We start from the raw sequence: 21,555 nt of genomic DNA, 5'->3' as shown, positions 1-21,555 counted from the left end.
ATTTCCAATCATTTTCCCTCAAGTTTTGACATCATTAATAAACAGAGTTATCATTCTTACTCATTAAACCCATAACCCAATTTTTGAGAATCTAGAGGCATATGACTGCCTGTGCTCAGGCTGGTTGCTTTGGTTGCTTCAAGGACACTAGACCAAAACAAAATCTTCAACTACCCTGGGCATTTTGCCATGTCTCAAGCAATGTGTTATTAACTCTTAGTGGTCAGAGAGCCCAGGAAAAAATCCTCAGGCTAAAGCTGCTGCAGTTATTATTCAAATTCTGGCATAATACAATCAGTGTTCACATTTATATCTTTATACAATTTGTCTATATGTCTAATCCTGGCATTCTGTTGTTCCTTGGTCATATGAGATTATAGTGGCTCTACATGAGCTAATTTCTAAGAGAGGGAGGCCCTAACACCTCATACTTTTATCATCTTTCCACTCCATACTTTGCTCATCAATGTCTCTGTGTAGGGCAGAGTTGTATGCCACATAATTGTCTGAGTGCACAGTGGGAAGAGCCTTGTAATCTGAACTGTGGCCAACTCCTCTAGCCTACCGGATCTTGTTGACTTTTTGAATTTATTTCCTTTTGAATATCTTGTTCCAGTGTAAGTACAGGACAGATGTTTCAAGAATGTCTCATAGCCTCACGAAGAGACCTCTGGCTTCTCTATGTGTCACAACCTCCAAGGAAGACTTTCAAGTAGATGAGGATATCTCCCTGAAAGTGGGGGCAGGGAACAGTATGTTCAGGACTGTCCTGGGGAAGGTTAGAAGCAGCATTCAAAAAAGGACTCTTTAGTTGATTCGAAACATTTGAGAGCTCTAGTCTTATTATTGGTTTATGATTAGATGATCCAATGGGAGGCAGAGATGCATGCTCTACTACTAAACTACATATTTTTGGAGGTTTTTTGTTTTGTTTTCTTTTTTGTTGTTTTGTTTTGTTTTTTGAGACAGGGTTTCTCTGTGTAGTTTTGGTGCCTGTCCTGGATCTCGCTCTGTAGACCAGGCTGGCCTCGAACTCACAGATGCCACCTGGCTCTACCTCCCAAGTGCTGGGATTAAAGGAGTGTGCCATCATCACTGGCCCTGAACTACATCTTGAGACACACATACCATTTTATGTTTTAATCATCTTTTTCACTTTGCACTGTGGTGTGCCTGTATTTCCAGGTACCCAAAATGCTGAGATGGGAGAATCCCTTCAATTTAGGACTTCCAGACATTGACCTGAGGAAGGTAGAAAATGAGCTGGGCAGTGGTGGTGCACACCTTTAATCTCAGCACTCAGGAGGTAGAAGCAGGTGGATCTCTGAGGCTAGCCTGGTCTACAGAGTGAATTCCAGGACAGCAGAACTAAACAGAGAAACCCTGTCTCATAAAAAACAAAAAAACAAAAAACCAGTTTCTCTGTTTCTCTTTTAACAACATAGCCACATTCCTAAAATGTTTTTTTGATTCTTTTCTAGTTGTATGTGCGGGGGTTTCTTCCATAATAAGAGTAAATACAACGTATAATCATAGAAAAAAATCCTTTCCTTAGGATAGATTTTGTTTTAGAGGAATCATTGCATATATCCCAGGCTGGCCCCAACTCCCCTTGTTGACAAGCATGGCCTTGAATGTCTGATCATCCACCTCTGGAGTGATGCAATTAAGGTGTGTGCCACCACACCTAATTTAGGATTTACAGATGGACAATTATTCAACAGAAGGTTGAGTATTTTTTTAACTTCTAATAATGCAAGGTAGAGTTTGAAGCTCCTCTTGTATTTGATGGTTCCATATGCCTAAATCCAATTTCACTAACACTGTGTCTTTTCCTCTAATCTTTACCAATTTAATACTGGGAAAATGGTAATTCTCTGCATCAGATCACTAATGAGGGGGAGTAAATTTTATGATATAGCCATTGTCCTTTATGTAAATTGTCCAACACAAAGATTTGTCACACAAAAACTTCAGCTTCTGGGGCCAGGCACAATTGCACACATCTTTAATCCCAGCAGGGTAGTCAGATCTCAGTGAGGCCAGTCTGGTCTACTTAGTTTATATTTATTTTTTCCCAGCAGGGTAGTCAGATCTCAGTGAGGCCAGTCTGGTCTACTTAGTTCATATTTATTATGTTGTTTTTAGACAAGGTCTTACTATATATCCCTGCCTGGCCTAGAACCTGCTATGTAGACCAGGATGGCCTTGAACATAGAAAGATCTGCTTGTCTCTGCATCCTTGGTCTTAGTGTTGATTTCTTCTTTGTTTGATCGAGAGTCTCTGTATTCCAGGTTAACCTTGAACTTGATACAGCCCAGGCTAGCCTGGTGTCCATAGACATCCTTGTCCTTCAGGCTCCAGATTGCTGGAATTACAGGATTGAGCCACCACAGCTGGCTCTTGGATGCCTCTTACACAATACTATAAAAAGCTCTTTAGCAGCTAAGCAGATTAAGCAGCAGAAGATACTTCAGGTATTAAATGTAATGAGCACGGCTCAAAGTCTTCCGAGTGGAGGATTAAACCCCAGTGTTGGGAAGCAAGTGCCTTTACTGGCCGAGCCATCTCCCCAGTCCCTGTTGCTGTATTCTGGAAGAAACGAGATTATCCATGTAGCTTCCTCTTCCTGTCCTGATACTGTTCTGTACTTATTGATGGTTGTCCTGCATAACTAATGCTTTTGTCCTAACAGAGGGAGAGGGTCTTGCATGGGTTCTGCAGCAGAAAGATGAGGGTCAGGTGGAGCTGCTGCACATACTTGATATCAGCTGCTCTCTCCCTACTCCAGATGTCAAAGGGCTTGATGTACATCCTGGCCTTTGTGTCGGGGTGTAAAATGCACGTGGGGCTTGCATTTCTTGAAGCAGCCGTAGCTTTGTTGTTATTATTTGAGCCTAAATGAATTTCTTATCTGCAAATATGATGTAATTCTAATCCATGAATAGTCTACTTATTAAAAGGTTTATATGAGGAGCTGGAGAGATGGCTCAGTGGTTAAGAGCACTTGCTGCTTTTCCAGAGGACCTGAGGTCAGTTCCCAATACCCACACTGGACAACTCCAGGGGATTCCCTCTTTTGGCCTCTGTGGGCACCCACACATGGGACATACATTCACACAGCAGCACATACATACACTGTTTTTTGTTTTGTTTTGTTTTTTTTTTTTTTTTTTTTTGGTTTTTCGAGACAGGGTTTGTCTTGTGTAGCTTTTCGCCTTTCCCGGAACTCACTTGGTAGCCCAGGCTGGCCTCAAACTCACAGAGATCCGCCTGCCTCTGCCTCCCGAGTGCTGGGATTAAAGGCGTTCCCCACCACCGCCGGCACATACACCATTTTTGTGTGTGTGAGACAGAGTCTCACTGTGTAGCTCTGACTGACCTGGAACTCACTAGGTAGACCAGGCTGGCCTCTGCTGGTCTTTGACTGCTTCTGTTTCTCCAAGTCCTAGGACTGAAGATGTGTGCCACCATGCCTGGCCTCATACACATACATTTTAAAAAGTGATTATGTGGGAAAACAAAGACAAACCTTAAAAACACTCATTCCCATCTAGACATAAAATATTCACCATCTTTTTTCAGCAATTGGAAAACACATTTTTATAGTTTAACTTATCCAAAATATGAATATAGCTTAAGATAAGTGGCATATCAGAGTTTGGTTGGCAGAATTTTTTTCTTAGTGAAATATAAATAGTGAGTCCTAAAGCTGATGACATCTTAGATTTGATAAAACTTGTTGCCTGGCGGTGGTGGCACACACCTTTAATCCCAGCACTCGGGTATTAAAGCCAGGTGGATCTCTGTGAGTTCGAGACCAGCCTGGTCTACAGAGCAAGATCCAGGACAGGCACCAAAGCTACACAGAGAAACCCTGTCTTGAAAAACAAAATAATAAATAAATAAAACTGGTTTAGTATTGTTTTTTGGTTTTTTCTTTTTCTTTTCTTTTCTTTTCTTTTTCTTTTTTTTTTTCCTTCGGAGACAGGGTTTCTCTGTATAACAACCAGGCTGGCCTCAAACTCACAGAGATCTGCCTGCCTCTGCCTCCCTAGTGCTAGGATTAAAGGTGTGCGCCACCATGCATACATTTGGGGGGGGGAGAAGGGGGGGCAGCACACTTGTAATCCCTGAACTCAGGATGTGGAAGGAGGGTCAGGAGTTCAAAAATCATCCTCAGCTACAAAGTAGAGGTTTAGCATGGTGGTCCACACCTTTAATCCCAGCACTCAGAAAGTTGTGGCATGCTCTGTGAGTTTAAGGCCAGCCCTGTCTACATAGTGAGTTCCTGACCAGCCAGGGATACATTAACCATGTAAAACTAAATAGATGTTCTAGTAAACCTCTAAAAAGTATGGTACTGGTGCATTGACTATCCAATGGAACAGTCTCGGACAGGCTCAAAGTGCAGTTTAGAATTCATTATCCACTAAGGTATCATTTCCTTAGAAATGATAGCATAGAAAATACCTTCAATAAATGTTAAAATTAATGTCTGGCAATTTGGAACAAAAGAACATTGATGCTCTATCTCGAAGTATAGACTAAAATGAACTTCAAGCAGCTCTTAGAATAATTAAATATATATTGGGAGATTTGGGTTTTTGTTTTGTTTTGAGAAAAGTTTCTACATCATAGCCTAGGTTAGCTTGGAACTCAACATGTAGCCCAAGCTAGCCTAGAGCTTACTATGTAGCCCAGACTGACTTTGAACTAGTAGAATCCTCCCATCTCCTTCAGCCTCGGGTGCTGGGATTATAGGTAGGTGTTATCATGCCTAGTTGAAAGATTCAGGTTTAAAAGTGTGAAAAGAGCTGGGCAGTGGTGGCGCACGCCTTTAATCCCAGCACTCGGGAAGCAGAGCCAGGTGGGTCTCTGTGAGTTCAAGGCCAGCCTGGTCTACAGAGTGAGATCCTAGACAGGAAACCAAAACAGAGAAACCCTGTCTCTAAAAACAGAAAAAAAAAAAGTTTGAAAAGACGGGGTTTGGAGGATGGCTCAGTGGCTAAGAACACGGGCTCTTCTATAGGACCTGAGTTCAAGCCCCGGCACCCATTTTGGGTGGTCATAACAGTGGTTCCAGTGCACATACAGCTGCAGACAAATAATTAAAACTTTTTTTTTTAAGTATGAAAAGCTTGGAAGCAGGGAGTGGTGGCACACACTTGGGAAACGGAGACAGGCAGATCTCTGAGTTCAAGGCCAGCCTGGTCTACAGAGTGAGTTCTAGGACTGCCAGGGATATACAGAGAAACCCTGTCTCTGGAGAGAAAAAAATAAGAAAGTATGAAAAGCTGAAGGTCCTCAAAATGTATGTTTAATACATTTGACCCTATAACATGAACATTTTATATATGTTTGATTTTGTTTTTTTATTTTTTAATTATACTCATGATCATGATATTAACTACATTTGTGGTATTCATTGATTACATTCATAGTATTTATTCAATAAGTATTGATTTTGCTTTTTGAGACAGGGTTACTCTGTGTGGCTTTGGCTGTCCTGGAACTTGCTCTGTATATCAGGCTGGCCTTGAACTCACAGAGATCCACCTGCCTCTGCTCCTAAGTGCTGAGATTAAAGGCGTGTACTACCACCGCCAATCGAAAATATATTTTCAATTCTGTTTGTTTGAGACTGAGTGCTGGGATTAAAGGTGTATGCCATCACTTCTGGCAGCATGAGCTTTAATGCCTCAAAGCCAAGTGAGGCATAGTACTCAGATTTGTGAAATATGTATAATCACACATACACAGAAAAAAATATATCTGAGCAGGTATTTTAAAATGTTCTCCTAGACTATCTTTTGATAATGGAAACATGAATGGATTTTTTTTTCTTCTCAGTATTTATAACTGCCATAATGCTGAATACTCAAGTAACTTGTGGGTCTAATTTTTAGCCAATAATCCTACCACTCCGGAGGCAGAGGCAGGAGGATCACAAGTTTGAGGCCAGCCTGGTCTAAAGAAAGAGTTCTAGACCATTCATAGTTTCAGGGAGACCCAGTCTCAAAAAACAGATTGGATGGATTTATGGAGGAATGGACTAAAATTTTTAGTTTTAAGGATTATCAGAAAGCTGGATGAGTTGAGACGGACTGGGAGTTCAGCTCAGCGGAAGAGCGCTTACCGAGCACACTTGTCATGGATTCCATCCCCAGCAAGGCTGAAATATTAAAAACGCAGCAGACCGCCGGACGTGACCCTCCCCCTCCCCCGTAGCTGGCCTGCCCAGATGATAGCTCCCCAAAGCTGCAGTGACCTGGGAAAAGCAGTGCGGAGAGAGAGCCAGGTGGGTCCCTATGGGGCTCGCCCGGCCGCCTCCTTGCCGTAAATAGGATAGCTCTCCCACTGCCAGGCGATGGCTTGGCAACCATTTTAAACTAGTCAGTGAGAATCGATGTGGGGAGGAAGGCATCTCACAGCTCCGCCGTGATCGTCAAGGTCTGCAGTTCTGCGCCCTCTTCAGTTCGCTCGGTGCATTCTTTAGAAAAACCGTCTTTGTCTTCAATTGCTTGCTTTTGTGGTAGAAATTTTTCGTTTTTGTGGTATTTGGGATGGTACCTGGAGCCTTGCCAGCTTCCGCAACTGCTCTGAGCTGCACCCCCAGCCCACTTCACAGATTTTGAATCGTGTGAAGACTGGTCCTGGCTCCCTAACGCCTCAGCCAAGGTCAATCACTGTAGTTAGATCTCAAGCTGTGTTCAAAATGTACTGAGAGCTAATATTCCTTAGCTTATAAAAAGAGAGATTATATATATATATATATATTTAAAAATTTTTTTTCTGAGACAGAGTTTCTGTGTAGCCCCGGCTATCCTTTTACTCGTGTTGTAGAACCAGGCTGGCCTTGAACTCAGAGATCTGAGTGCTAGGATTAAAGGCATGCACCACCACCACCACCACCACCACCACCACCACCACCACCACCTGTCTAAAGCCATTTTTTAAAATATTGTTTTCATGAGACCATGTCTTGTAGCGGACACGCTTGTAATGACTCTCCGGGTAGCTGAGGAGATGACCTTGGGTTTCACATTCTACCCTGCCTCTACTTCCCAAGTTCAGGATTGTGTATACATACATCATCCTACCCAAGCCAATTTTATGCAGTCTGGGCTGCGTGCCAGGCAACTAACACCTCTACCCACCTAGCTACGTCCCCAGGCTTGTTTTAGCCTTTTTCTTTTTCTTCTTCTTCTTCTTTTTTTTTTTTTTGTGTGTGTTTTTTAAAAAATTAAGCCATGCATGCCTTTAATCCCAGGACTCAGAGGCATTGGCATGCTGATCTCTGTGAATCCAAGCCCAGTCTGGTCTACAGAGCAAGTTCCAGGATAGCTAGGGCTATAGGGAGAAACCTTGTCTCAAAAACCAAAACAAGCCGGGCAGTGTTGGCGCACGCCTTTAATCCCAGCACTCTGGAGGCAGAGCCGGGTGGATCTCTGTGAGTACGAGTCCAGCCTGGGCTAGAGAGCGAGATCCAGGAAAGGTGCAAAGCTACACAGAGAAACCCTGTCTCGAAAAAACAAAACAACAACAACAACAAAAAAAAAAACTATTTTAGTTTATGTGTACCAGTGTTTTGCCTGCATACATATGTTCACCATTGCATGCCAGTACCCACGGAAGCCAGAAGAAGGCATTGGATTCCCAGGACTGGAGCTATAGACAGTTACAAGCAGCCGTATGGATGCTGGGAATGGCTTGTGGGTCTCTGGAAGAGCAGTCAGTGCTCTTAACCGTGGAGCCATATCTCGTGTCCCCTTGGTTTTGTTTGTTTGTTTGTGGCAAGGTCTCAGTGCGTTTCTCTTCTGGCCAGTCCAGGAATTACAGAGATCCTCTGCCTCCTGAGTGCTCAAGTTCAAGGAATGAGCCACCATACCCAGAAACCTATTTACAAAAATGATTATTGTTGTGCATGTATCGTGTGTATGCATGTATGATGTATGTGTGTGCACATGCAGAGGCTGGTGGGCACCTTTTAGGAGTCAATGCTCCCCCTCCACACACGGGGGTCAGACCCACGTCAGCAGGCTTGCACAAGTGCAATTCACCTGCTGAACCATCTCACCAGTCCACCCAACCATCCCAGAAGCCTTTCAGGTTCACTAATCCTCTTGACAAATCCTTACCCCTGCCTCTCCCAGCCTCCCCAGCCTCTCCCAGCCCCCACACTGCATGCTGCGGCACTCTTGACTGTTTTTCTTTTTGTTTTGACATTCCTTTTGCTGTTTTCCTAAGGGCTCCTTTTCTTATATGGCCTGTGCCCTACAAGTCTCTGTTTAGGATCGTTTTCCTTTATGTAGTCCAAGAAATCATAAGTCACCAAAATGGGTTCTAAATCCCAAACCAAGGACACCATGCTGGTGGTTAATTGTAACTGTTAACCTTTCCGGTCCCGTGAGAATGGTAACACATGACTCTGGGTGTGTCTGTGAGGTTATTTCCAGAGACGCATTGGATCATGAGGGCCCTGACTGGATGATGGATTAATCTCTTGATGGATTTTGTTGTTGTTGTTTTTCAAGATAGGGTTTCTCTGTGTAGCCCTGGCTGTCCTGGAACTCACTCTGTAGATCAGGCTGGTCTTGAACCTGAGACTGTCTCCCTAGTGCTGGGATTAAAAGTGTGCACCACCTGGCGGTGGCGGTGGCGCACGCCTTTAATTCCAGCACTCGGGAGGCAGAGGCAGGCGGATCTCTGTGAGTTCGAGGCCAGCCTGGGCTACCAAGTGAGCTCCAGGAAAGGCGCAAAGCTACGCAGAGAAACCCTGTCTCTACCCCCCCTCCCAAAAAAAGTGTGCACCACCACCACCCAGCTTCTCGATGGATTCTTAATATGATGGTGTCTTAGTCACTGTCCTATCGCTGTGATGAAACACCATGAGCAAGGCAACTTAGAAAAGGAAGCATTTGCCAGGTGTGTCGCTTGGGGCAGCCTTCGACACAAACAAATCACTTCCAGTTTACTTCAGCTTCTTTCTTGCCACCGGGACTGCCGAGTGCTGACACACACACACACACACACACACACACACACACCCGTGGACTGCAACCACCAGACAAAAGAAACTCTCCTCGTTTTAAAACATTTACTTGTGTACGTGCCTGAGTGCATGCAGGAATCTGTAGAGGTCCAAAGAGGTGTCAGGTTCCGGGACCTTGAGCCACAGATGGTTGTGAGCTACCATGTGGGTGCTAGGAACTGAAACTAGATCCTATGTAAGGGCGGCAAGTGCTCTTAAGTGCTGATCCATCTCTTCAGCCCAAAATTCTCTTCTTAAGTTGTCTTTGGCCATAATATTTTATCACAGCAACAGAAAAGTGACTAATAACTTTACTTCCTCTCTGCCACTAGATTTAAAAAAAAAAAAAATCTGTATCGCACACTCCTTTTACCATGATGTTCTACCAAAGCCATGAGTCAAAGAAATTACAGATTAACCCTCTGAAACTGAAAGCCAAACACGATCCTTTATTCTTTATTAGGTAGTTTTGTCATAGCAACATAGTAATTAATACAGCTAATACAGTAACATATACAGTCATAGTAATTAATACAGCTAATGCAGTAATACAGACACTGTGGTTCTGCATATCCTGCCTAGATTTTCTCAAATTTCTTACTTAGAGCAATGTCTCTAGATGCCCTCCACCCCTTCTGATACAGGATCTTCGGCATCTCGAACTAGCCTGGAACTTGATATTTAGCTGAGGATAACCTTGAACTTTAGTTCCTTCCTCTTCTACCTCTCTAGTGCTGGGATGACGGAAGTGTAACAGTGCTGGGTCTCAAACCCAGGGCTTTGTGCATTCTAGACAAGCATCCTACCAACTGAGCTAGCCTCTTCCCCCCGCCCCCTGATTTTACTTTATTTACTTATTTGGTTGTTTGCATTTGTTTTGTTTTTATGCAAAGTCTCAAGTCAAGAATGACTTTGAACTTCTGGTCATCCTGTTTGCACCTCTGAGCACTGGGATTACAGGTGTGCACACGATGTCCTTTTCATTGTGCAGTCCTAGAAAGGGAAGCACTGGGACTGTATAATTTGGAGTGTTAAGTCTATTCACAATGGTGTACAACTATCGCCACACGCTGTCTCCAAAGCTGTTCGTTTTTTTCTGACTGAAACTTTGTGCTCAGTTATTTATATATTTACTCATTTATTCTGGGCCGTAGTACAAGGGTACATTCAATTCATGGTGGCTGGGAAGAAAGCAGGACCTTGAAGTGGCTGCTCATTTTGTTTTTTGCTAGCTGATGTCCCCATGAACATGGGACAGTAGATGAAGGACAGGTATGACGGAAGAAACTGGGCATGAGAGAGACGATGTTTGATGCACAGTCCACTGAGCCAATAGTACCACGTTTATAAGAGTGTTAAGAAAGATGGACTAAGCCAGGTGTAGTGTCAAACGCCTTGAATCTCAGCACTCAGGAAGGCAGCCTTTTCTACATAGCGAGTTTCAGGCCAGCCAGAGCTACATAGTGAGACCCTGTCTCAAAATCAATCAATCAATCAATCAATCAATCAATCAATCAGTCATGCCCTGGAGACATGGCTCAGGGATAAGAGCACTTGCTGTTTTTTGCAGAGGATCCAAGTTCAGTTCCCAGCACCCACAATAGTTCACAATCATATGTAAGTTCAGTTCCAGAAGCTCCAATGCCTTCTTCTGACATCCGCAGACACTACACCTATGTGGTGCACACACATAAACTCAGGCACACTTGTGCACATACACAAAAAAAAAAATCTTTTAAAAAAATATCACATGGTCAGCATCAACACATAACATGCACCCACACATAAAAATTTCCCCCGGTTGCCTTACATGTTTTGGTGGTCTCTTACAGAACATGAGAAAGGAAACTCAGCACAAAGGAGATTTCTTTTCCCAGGAGGGACAAAGAGCAGGAAATAAAAGATAAACAGAGGAGACAGAGGATGAGGGAGAAGGGGAAGGGAACAAGGGAGTAGGGCAGAGGTATTTGTCCCTGAGGGACGAAGAACTGCCTCTGGATAGAGACTGACGTCACACATAGGCAAAGGGCGTGTATAAAGGTAAAAGGGGAAACCCTGTGTTAGGGTGAGATGTTTAATTTTGACTGGGCATGTTAATTAGGTGAGCCAAAGGGGTCTTGTGATTGTTGGACTTCAATACTTTGATAGCTGGACCTTGGTAGTCAGGCTCAGGAGCAGGAAGTCGTCAAATAAGGGACTAGACCTTGGGGGCCAGCTTCAGGAATGTCATCTAAAGGTTAGCAAGGGCAAAGCCTGCCAGAGCCAGGAGTACCTTCAGCATAGCCATTGTGTGTCCGCCCTGCAGTGGTCACATCTGTTCCTCCCCCTTATGCTGCACAGTTCTTACAAGTACTTCCTGTTTTCTAGTAGGACTCTCCTGTTTTCCCCCCTTATGAGTTGTGCTTCTCCGGCTGCAGAGATGGCTCAGCTGATAAAACACTAGCACCGCGATCAAAGTTCAATCTGCAGAACTCCATGAAAAAAATAGGTATGAATGGAGTCGAACTGGAAACCCTGACATTAGTCCACGCACATATGAACACCTGATTTTTGACAAAGAAGCTAAAACTATCTTGGCTTCTTCAACAAATGGTGCTGGCACAACTGGATGTCAATATGTAAAAGATTACAAATAGGCCCATATCTGTCACCATGCACAAAACTCGAGTCCAAATGGATCAAAGACCTAAACATAAATCCAGTTACACTGAACTTGATAGAAGAGAAAGTAGGAAGTAGTCTTGAACGGAGATTACTTTCTAAATATAACACCAGCAGCACAGACACTGAGAGCAACAATTAATAAATGGGACCTCTTGAAAGTGAGAAGCTTTTGTAGGGCAAAAGACACAGTCAATAAGACAAAAAGACAGCCTACAGAATGGGAAAAGGTCTTCACTAACCCCACATCTGACAGAGGACTGATCTCCTAAATACATAAAAATTCAAGAAACTAGACATCAAAATACCAAACAATCCAATTAAAAAATGGGCTACAGATCTAAACAGATAATTCTCAAAAGAAGAATCTCAAATGGCTGAAAGACATTTAAAGAAATGCTCAACATTCTTAGTCATCAGAGAAATGCAAATCAAAATGACTCTGAGATACCACCTTACACCTGTCAGAATGGCTATGATCAAAAACACGACAGTCGATCGTCTTCCTTCCTTGCTGTGAGTGTTTCTTGGACACCTGTGACTCGGCCCTGCTGATAGCAAGATGTCTTCAGGAAATGCAAAAATTGGGTATCCTGCCCCCAACTTCAAAGCCACAGCTGTTATGCCAGATGGACAATTCAAAGATATCAGCCTAAGTGAATACAAAGGAAAATATGTCGTATTCTTCTTTTATCCTCTTGATTTTACTTTTGTGTGCTCCACTGAGATCATTGCTTTCAGTGATAGGGCAGAAGAATTTAAGAAACTCAATTGCCAAGTGATTGGAGCATCTGTGGATTCTCACTTCTGTCATCTGGCATGGATTAATACACCCAAGAAACAAGGAGGATTGGGACCCATGAACATTCCTTTGGTATCAGATCCCAAGCATACCATTGCTCAGGATTATGGAATCTTAAAGGCTGATGAAGGTATCTCTTTCAGGGGCCTCTTTATTATTGATGATAAAGGTATCCTTCGACAGATCACTATAAATGATCTTCCTGTTGGCCGCTCTGTGGAGGAGATTCTGAGACTAGTGCAGGCCTTCCAGTACATTGACAAGCATGGTGAAGTGTGCCCTGCTGGCTGGAAACTGGGCAGTGATACCATCCAAAAGAGCAAAGAATATTTCTCTAAGCAGAAGTGAGCACTGGGCCATTTTTCTGCCAGGCTGCATTGGTCAGCCAGAAGAAAATTTCTTGTACTCTATTCGTGCTTAAACAAAATGTGATGTGATTCAAGACATCCCTTTCCTACAGTACTAGGGGCGGTTAGCCTTTCTTCCACTATTGGGAATAACCTGAGGTTTGTTGTGAGTTGCAGAAATCAACCTGTTGTTCTTTTTTTTTAGTATCTATTAAACTTGATCTCTGAAAAAAAAAAAAAAAACCACAACAGTCTATGTTGGAAAGGATGCAGAGTAAAGGAAACACTCCTCCACTGTTGGTGGGAATGCAAACTTGTACAACCACTGTGGAAATCAGTATGGCGGTTTCTCAGAAAATTGGGAATCGATCTACCTCAAGACCCAGCCATGCCACTCTTGGGCATATACTCAATCATACCACAAAGAAACATGCTCAACAATGTTCATAGCAGCACTATTTGTAATAGCCAGAACCTGGAAACAACCTAGATGCCCATCAACGGAAGAATGGATTAAGAAAATGTGGTACATATACACAATGGAGTACTACTCAGCAGAGAAAAACAATGACAGCGTGAAATTTGCAGGCAAATGGATGGAACTAGAAAATATCATCCTGAGTGAGGCAACCCATACTCAGAAGGACAAACATGGATATGTACTCACTCATAAGTGGATTCTAGATATAAAGCAAAGAACAATCAGACTGCAACCCACAGAACCAGGAAGACTATATGGCAGGGGGGACCCTAGAATGACTGTGGCTTATAATAAGTTTTGGTTTTACTCAATCACTGGGCAAGCCTCAGTGAAACATTTCACTATTAGGATAAGAATTTGTACTGTATCAGGCTGATAATAGAAAAATAAATAAATAAATATAAAAAAATAAAATAAAAACTTGAAAAAAAAGATATGGCCAAAAAATTCAAACGTATAAATAAGAAAATTATGAGTGGGGGCTGGCAAGGTAACATACAATTGTGGTTGTATAATTTGGCATGTAAATGATACTTCAATAAAGTTGCTTTTTAAAAAACTGGAGCCGGGTGGTGGTGGCGCAAGCCTTTAATCCTAGCACTCGGGAGGCAGGGCCAGGTGGATCTCTGTGAGTTCCAGGCCAGCCTGGGCTACAGAGCGAGTTCCAGGAAAGGCGCAAAGCTACACAGAGAAACCTTGTCTCGAAGAAAAAAAAAAAAAATGGGGCTGGAGAGATGGCTCAGTGGTTAAGAACACTGGCTGTTCTTCCAGAGGACCCGGGTTCAATTCCCAGCACCCACATGGCAGCTCAGAAATGTCTATAACTCCAGTTCCAGTGGATATGACACCCTCACACAGATATACATACAGGCAAAATACCAATGCATATAAAATAAATTTAAATAAATTATAAAAAAAAAAAACTGGGGGAAAAAAGCTAGGTATGGTGGCATGTGCTTGCATCCAGGCCCTGATGAGGCAGAAACAGGCAAATCCCTGTGGCTAGTCAACCAAGGAAAAAACCTGCCTTTATTTTGTGATGGGTGTTTTTTGTGTGTTAGTCTGTGTCACATGCATGCAGTGCCGGTGTGGGCCAGAAGAGGGCACCAGATCCTCTGGAACCAGAGTTACTGTTGCCCGCCATCATGTGGATGCTGAGAATTGAACCCAGGCTTCTGCAAGAGCAGCAAGTGCTCTTAACTGCTGAGCCATCTCTCCAGCCCCTTAACTAACTTTATTTTTATTATATTTGTTTATTGATTTTATTGATTTTTTTTTTTTTTTTTGAGACAGGGTTTCTCTTTGTAGCTCTGGCTGTCCTGGAACTCACTCTGTAGGGCAGGCTGGCCTCAAACTCAGAGCTGCCTGCCTCTGCCTCCCAAGTGTTAGGATTAAGGGCATGGCCCACCACTTCCAAGCTAACAAATTTTTAAAATCAATTTTGCTCCTGTTTCTTGTGTTTTGCTAACACAGTCTAATCTGAAAAAAATCTGAAATCCAAAACACTCCAAAATCTGACATGTTTTGAGTGACAACATGATCTCAACAGGTTGCAGAGTGGCCTTTCTAGGTCCCTCAGATGGTCTAAACCTCTATCAGGCAGCTCACCTGGTTTCTGCTTCTTCAAGGCAGCTTGGTGTGGTTTCAGAGTCTTCTCAGCTTTAGCTCTCTGCGAGTCTCCGGTCTAACTCAGCTTTTGTTCATCCCAGAGGGGCTCTCAACTTTTACTGTTCATGGCGAGGAGGGGCTAGTGAATCTGATCAGTTTCAGGTACCGACTGAGGCTATTTTGAGTTGTCTACCTTCCATTTAAGGAGCTTCCTTGCAAGACGGAGTGTGTCGATCTCAGAGGACACTGTTAAACACGGTCTCCAAAGACGGTACGCCTGCAGCACTGTCAGGGATGGTAGAGCTTTTAGGAAGTGGGGCCTGGAAGAAGGAAGCTGGTCACTGGTCCTCGAAGGGATGTGGGACCCATCCTCTCTGCTCTCCTGCCTCTGAACAGAGGTGCTCCTCCGTGGGCTCTCACGTGCTTCACTGTGCAGCCCAAGAGCCCAGAGACTGCGGCTGAAACCTCTGAAGCCCCGAATGGACAAACCTTTCCCCTGCGGACCACCTTGGGGCTGGAGAAGGGGCTCTGTTGGTGACTGCTAACCGGCCTGCATGAAGCCCCGATCTGATCCCGAGGCTGCGTGAGTCGGGTTGTGGTGGTGCACACCTGTAACCTCAGCACTTGGGAGACTGAGGCAGGAGATTGCTGTGATTCTGACAAAGAATGACTGGACTGCTGGGTGAGACCCTGTTTTAGGAGCTGAAGCAATGACTTAATGGCTCAGAATCCACAAGGAGGCCACAGCCCATGTGACTTTAGTCCCAGGGGATCCACACTGAGCTCTTTAGTCCACTTGCTTTAATTCCTCTGGGATAACTTGCTGTTTACACAGCTTCAGTTCTGTCCTGGTGCCTAGCTCCTTTCTTGCCTGATTTCTCTCTATATCTACTGCTCCCTCTAAGTTCTATCTTAATTCTTTCGTCTTAATTCTGCCTCATCTAGGTCCTTTTCATCTCACTCTTACCCAGCTAGTACTTTCCCTTCTGGCTCTTCCTCATCTTCCATCTCGTCCACACGTTCTTGCTGGTCAAAATCCTCCTTATCCCTCTACGTTCTCCCCAATCTCTGTCTTCCACGTCTCTCTTAAGTCTCCCAGGAATCCACGTATAAACCCAAGCAATAGCAAATCCTCTGGTTGAGCAATGTTACCAGGCTTGAATTGTATGGGGTCATAAAGGTAGGGGGTGGGAGGAGGTAAGACAGGGGAATCCATGGCTGATATGTAAATTAATTATAAAATAAAAATATTTTTTTAAAAAGAATTTTCCTAGGCAGCGACTGTCAGGCCTTCTTTTATAACCCCAAATGGAAGTGGTAAAAGAGGTCAACTGAGTGCTAATGACCGGTTAGTATATCAAAAAGGGGATCTAGGGCTGGAGAGATGGCTCAGAGGTGAAGAGCACTGGCTGCTCTTCCTGAGGTCCTGAGTTCAATTCCCAGCAACCACATGGTGGCTCACAACCATCTGTAATGAGGTCTGATGCCCTCATCTGGCATGTAGGCATACATGCAGATAGAACACTGTACTAAATAAATAAATCTTTAAAAAGCGGGGGGGGGGGTGGGGGGGGGGGGGGGGGGGGGGGGATCTACGTGTTCAGTCTATATTCCGAAAAGTGGTTGGGTAAGAAGTAAAGCTATTACTTAAGGTCCACCTGACCTAGGTGGTGTCTCCTTGTGGAATTTACCTTGAATCAGGAGACTAGCATGTGGTCATCTGAACTGTTATTTCTGATAGTCCTTGAAAGCAGCTAATGGAGATATCTGTGTCCAGTGCTGAACGGGGAGAAACGGATGGGCTGGGGGGAAGGAACTCTTTCCTGAAGCTGTTCTCCAAATACCTTGAATGTGTATGTCCAGAGAGTGATCAGTCCACACTGTTAGCCCTTCTTAGGGAAAAATCAATTGGGAAAACTATGAAGGTACACATGATTTCATAACAAGACAGCTGATATGATGTATAACAAGACAAATAACACCAAATGCTCCTTGGACTTTGGCTTCCTCTGAAGGAATTCCTTGATCTCTTCAGGTAGTGGCTTTGCCATAACCAGCTGAGTTCTTATACTAGTCCTGCAGCCCATAGCACCTAACTCTAGTTCCAGGGGGTCTGATGCCCTCTTCTGACCTCAGAAAGCATAAGACAATTATATAGTGCACATACATATATGTAGGCAAAACACAAAACAAAAACTTCATAAAATACAAATAATAAAATCTGATATAATTCTGGTCCCAGGTATTTTTAGATAAGGGGTCCTCTGTCCATTCTGTTTCCTTTTTGGTTGGTTGGTTTGGGGTTCCTATGTATGTATGTGTATTTGAGGCAAGGACATGTTCTGTAGCCCAGGCTGGCCTGCAACCATGTAGCCCTGTCTGGTCTTGAACTTGAAACAGTCCTCCTGCCTCAGATCCTAAGTGCTGGCTGGGACCACAGGTGCAAACCCGGAACCCGAGGTTGGTTTTCTGCTATACTCCATTCTGTATTAACACTCTTAACCACTGACATTTCTCCTGGCCCTTGCTCTGTATCACACTCTTCACCACTCACCATTTCTCCTGGCCCTTGATCAGATTTCAGCTGCCATCTGCTACCTGAGCTGGTAGGTAGTGAAGGGACTCTAGCCTACTCATGTGGCTCTGGCAGGCCTTGCTCTTCTCCCCAGTTCCCTCTGCCTTGCTAAAAACCTTTAGATTGCATTTCTGAAGTTAACCCCCAAGGTGTATTCTCTTATTTGGCCACTTCCTCCTCCTGACGCTGACTACCAAGGTCCAGCTATGAAAGTATTGAAGTCCAGCCATCAAAAGCCCCCTGTGGCCACCCTATTAACACGCCCAATCAAAATTAAATACTTCATCCTAACATGGGGTTTCCCTTTTCCCTTTTGTTTTGTTTTTGCTTTTTGAGACAAGGTTTCTCTGTGTAGCCCTGGCTGTTCTGGAACTCACTCTGTAGCTCAGGCTGCCTCAAACTCACAGAGATCCGCCTGCCTCTGCCTCCCGAGTGCTGGGATTAAAGGTGTGCACCACCACCACCCGGCTCCCCTTTTACCTTTATAAACCTCATTCCCTATGTGCAACTTCTGTCTCCTCTATCCAGAGGCAGTCCTTTGTCTCCCTGGGACAATCACCCCTGCCCCCTTTCCCTTCCCCTTCTCCCTCATCCTCTGTCTCCTTTACCACCACATCCCAGCCCATTCTATCACAGACATCCCCTTCTTCTCCTCTTAAAGATGACACCTGCAATAAAGACCCTATAGCCACAAAAAGAAAAAAAAAAATGACACCTGCAAGGTCATTTGCTGCTGTTTTTCTGCCTGAGTAAGAAAGCAGCCACTTTAACTTTTCTTCCCCGCTTAATAAAGAATCTCTCTGTGAAAACAGGTGTTTGGGTGTGGTTCGTGTCTAATCTGGGGTTTCAGAGGAAGTCCCGCTGTGCAGGGTGCGTAGGGGTCTCCTTCAGGTAGATTGAATTTCGGAGTGCTTGTCTGTAGGTAGAAGCTCTGGTCTTATGACCTCTGCTTTCTGAGCTCACTGCCCATTATGGGATTTTCTACAAGGGATGTGCATTTGGTCTCTAGAGAAGAGCCCCCCCCCCAAAGAGTCAAATCCATTTCCCCCTTGCTGTGACTCAGCCTCTTGTATGTCTTATCAGCTTTCCCACGACCTCCCGTGTATTAGAAACACGTTTGAGTAGTTGTCTCCTGCTGGGTGTGGTGGCACACCTCTTTAACCCCAGCATGCATAGTGAGACCCTTAACTCAAAAACGAATTATTGAAGTAATGGAGTTTGAACACACGGCCTTGCATATTAGACAAGTGTTCTAACACTGAGCTGTGTGTCAAGCCCTTTCCTGCCATGTATCTATGCACCATACACACATATGCCATATATGTGCGCTACACATATATATGCCACACACCTTATTTATGTGTGAGGTTGTGGGGCCCCAGTGCATTTGGTTGTTTGGTTCGTTTTTGTTTTTCTTGATAGGGTTTCTCTTTGTATCCCTAGCTGTCCTAGAACTAGCTCTGTAGACCAGACTCGCCTGGAACTCAGATCAACCTGCCTCTGCCTCCTGAGTGCTGGGATTACAGGGGCATGCCACCACTGCCCCGCTCCCAATGTATTTTTTTTAAAATGCTGAGTCAAATAGATACCTTTATTCCACGAAGGAGAAAATCAGACCCTATCGGAGACATGAATGGAAAACAGCAAAGTGAACCTCTCTGGCAAGTGCGGGAAAGCAGGACCCAAGGTTTCAAGAAACTCCTTTAAGGCCCTGGATCAAGAAAAAGTGAAGCGCAACGCCCCAGTCTGCCCACCTCTCCCCAGCCCGAGCGCCACACGCTCGCTGCCTCCTGCACCCGGATATCAGGACCGCACACAGTGCCACCATGGAGCACCGGGCCTGCACGCGGGCAACCGGCCACCCTAGCCACGGGCGGGACGAGGTGAGACGCGCACGCGCAGCTCGGCTTTCTGCATGGCTTTATTGCGTCACCGCGACTCCAGAGCGCGCGCCGGGATCATAAGCACGCCCGCGCCCCCGTGCTTGCGCATCTTCCTCTGCCAGGCGCGCGCCGCGGCCTCGGGATCTACGTCCGCGTCCACCTTCTTCTCCAGCAGGTGCAGGCGCGCGGTGGTCTCGGTCAGCATGTCCATGAGCAGTTCTTGCTGCAGCTTCAGGTAGTTGTTCTCCTCCAGCAGCACCTGGCTCTTGATCGGCTGCACCTGCGGCTCCCAGGCCGAGCCGGTGGGCGAGGGCGGCGGCGACCGCGGGCGGGCGTGACACTCCTCCTCCGCGGTCCAGCGGCCGCCGCGGAACACGAATTCCTCGTTGCTGAGTCGGGTGCGCGGCGCGCCGTAGTTCAGCCCCAGCTCGGCCTGGCGCGTGCGGTGGTCCAGCAGGTAGAAGGTGGACGTGGATGAGAAGTGGCGCAGCGGCGGCCTCCGCGGCGAGAAGCGGCGCGAGAAGTGGTCGGCCCAGAACTGCCGCAGCTCCTCCCACAGGTGGCTCGCGTGGCCCGCGACCAGGGACTCGAAGGCCTCCAGGGCGAAGTGTGGGTGGGCCACGCGGAGCGCGTGGGTGTCCGGAGCCCTGCTGTCCTGGAATTGATGGAGGCGAGCCAGTGGCACTGCTGAGAAGCAAATGGCCGGTGAGCGGCCCGCTCAGGACAGGCTGTCCCCACCACCCAGGGCTCTGCAGTTCCAGGCCACTGGGGGAGCCCATTCCTGCATATTCATACCGGCGTTCACCAAAACAACTCCCCCAGGACCCTTCATTTGTGGGTGTGCAGGAGATAATGTAGGGAAAGGCCTGGGAACCCGTTCTCTGAGATGCAGCTGTAAGGGACCACAGGTGGGGATCAGTAGGACAGCCTTTGCTAAGTGGAATGGGAATGTAATGGAGAGCTGTGAGGCAGGGTGACAGTGAGGCTAGGCTGTCATGTTCCAGATGTGCGGAAGAGCCTGGGCATAAGGTTGGTTCTGAGAATAGCAAGCAGGAAAGTAGGTTAGAAAGGTGAGCCAGGGCATCCTGACGTGCAGTACAGGCAAGGTGGACAGGTGAGGCATCACTCCTTAAGGGAGGCTGCTGAAGGCTGCAGAGCCAGATTTAGTATGGATTCCACAGAGTGCCTGGCATAGGCCCATCTTCGGGTTATGTGATATTCTTACACTGGCACCTTGCCAGGCCTGGTCTGCACAGAGGGTACCATCAGCACAGCCATTGTCTACCCTCAAGATGCTCCTGGTCCAACTGGAAAGACATGTATTAAAGTCCAGTGTGGTCAGTGAGATCCTGGGACACACGTCTTCGCCTAGACCTATGCCTAGCTTTAAGGAGACTGGGATTCTGAACAGCAGAGCTGAGGTTTGTTCCTAGCAGACTACTACTACCTCAAGGATTCTACAGCCCAGAGTTCCATTCTACCTGCTTCTTGTCTCTTTTCCCAACACCTACAAAGTACTGATTGTACGGTGTGCTGTTTTAAAGACCTTTCCTGCCAGTGGTGGGAGTAAAGAGGAATACAGGCAGGGTTCCCTCTGCCACACCTTCATTAAATCAACACACATTTGGGCAGAGGCAGGCTGATTGATCCCCACCCTTATCTAATTCATGGAGACCGCCTCTGGAAGCCCCTACACATCTATCCTTGAGGTCACAACACCCCGGAAGACTGTTCCCTGATATTCCTTGCGAGTTGTTCCTCACCTGGAAGATGTGGTGGAGGTGCCCAAGCTGCTGTCCCAGGCCTGGCCCCATTTCTGGATCACTTCACCCCACTTGTCTGCCAGCTATGACTCACAATGCCTCCTGGCCAGGCCTCCTAGGGTAGAAGAGGTTCTGACAGTAGAGCTGGGAGACAGTGTGTTCAGTTAAGTGAAATCATTGAGCATTCACTGTGCTCCAGGCTGTTCTGGGGAAGTTAAATAGCACTCCTTGTTTTGTTCAGGCTTTTGTTGTTTTGATTTGGGACCTTTTGAGACACAATCTCACTCTGTAGCTCAAGCTACATGGTCTTCCTATGTAGCCCAGGCTAGTAGGAATCCTCTGAGGGGTGGTGGTGGCACATGCCTTTTAATCCCAGCACTCTGGAGGCAGAAGCAGGTGG

The 21,555-nt window shown here is 45.6% G+C and overlaps 2 protein-coding genes across 2 annotated transcripts; one reads left to right on the top strand and one right to left on the bottom strand.

Moving 5' to 3' along the window:
- The first annotated feature begins 12,215 nt into the window (after window positions 1-12,215).
- LOC114681495 (peroxiredoxin-1-like) lies at window positions 12,216-13,088 on the top strand. The gene has a single exon (XM_037200705.1). The coding sequence runs from the start codon at window positions 12,259-12,261 to the stop codon at window positions 12,844-12,846; it is 588 nt and encodes a 195-aa protein (XP_037056600.1). The 5' UTR covers window positions 12,216-12,258; the 3' UTR covers window positions 12,847-13,088.
- Window positions 13,089-19,086: 5,998 nt separating this feature from the next.
- Cby3 (chibby family member 3) lies at window positions 19,087-21,206 on the bottom strand. The gene is made up of 3 exons (XM_037201168.1): window positions 21,156-21,206; window positions 20,188-20,284; window positions 19,087-20,109 (listed from the first exon to the last, which is right to left on the bottom strand). Exons 1-3 carry the CDS (start codon window positions 21,204-21,206, stop codon window positions 19,439-19,441), a joined length of 819 nt encoding a protein of 272 aa, XP_037057063.1. The 3' UTR covers window positions 19,087-19,438.
- Window positions 21,207-21,555: the final 349 nt, after the last annotated feature.

This window comes from Peromyscus leucopus, chromosome 8b, assembly GCF_004664715.2.
Source record: "Peromyscus leucopus breed LL Stock chromosome 8b, UCI_PerLeu_2.1, whole genome shotgun sequence".
NCBI lineage: Eukaryota > Metazoa > Chordata > Mammalia > Rodentia > Cricetidae > Peromyscus > Peromyscus leucopus.
This window is presented reverse-complemented; position numbering and strand designations above follow the sequence as displayed.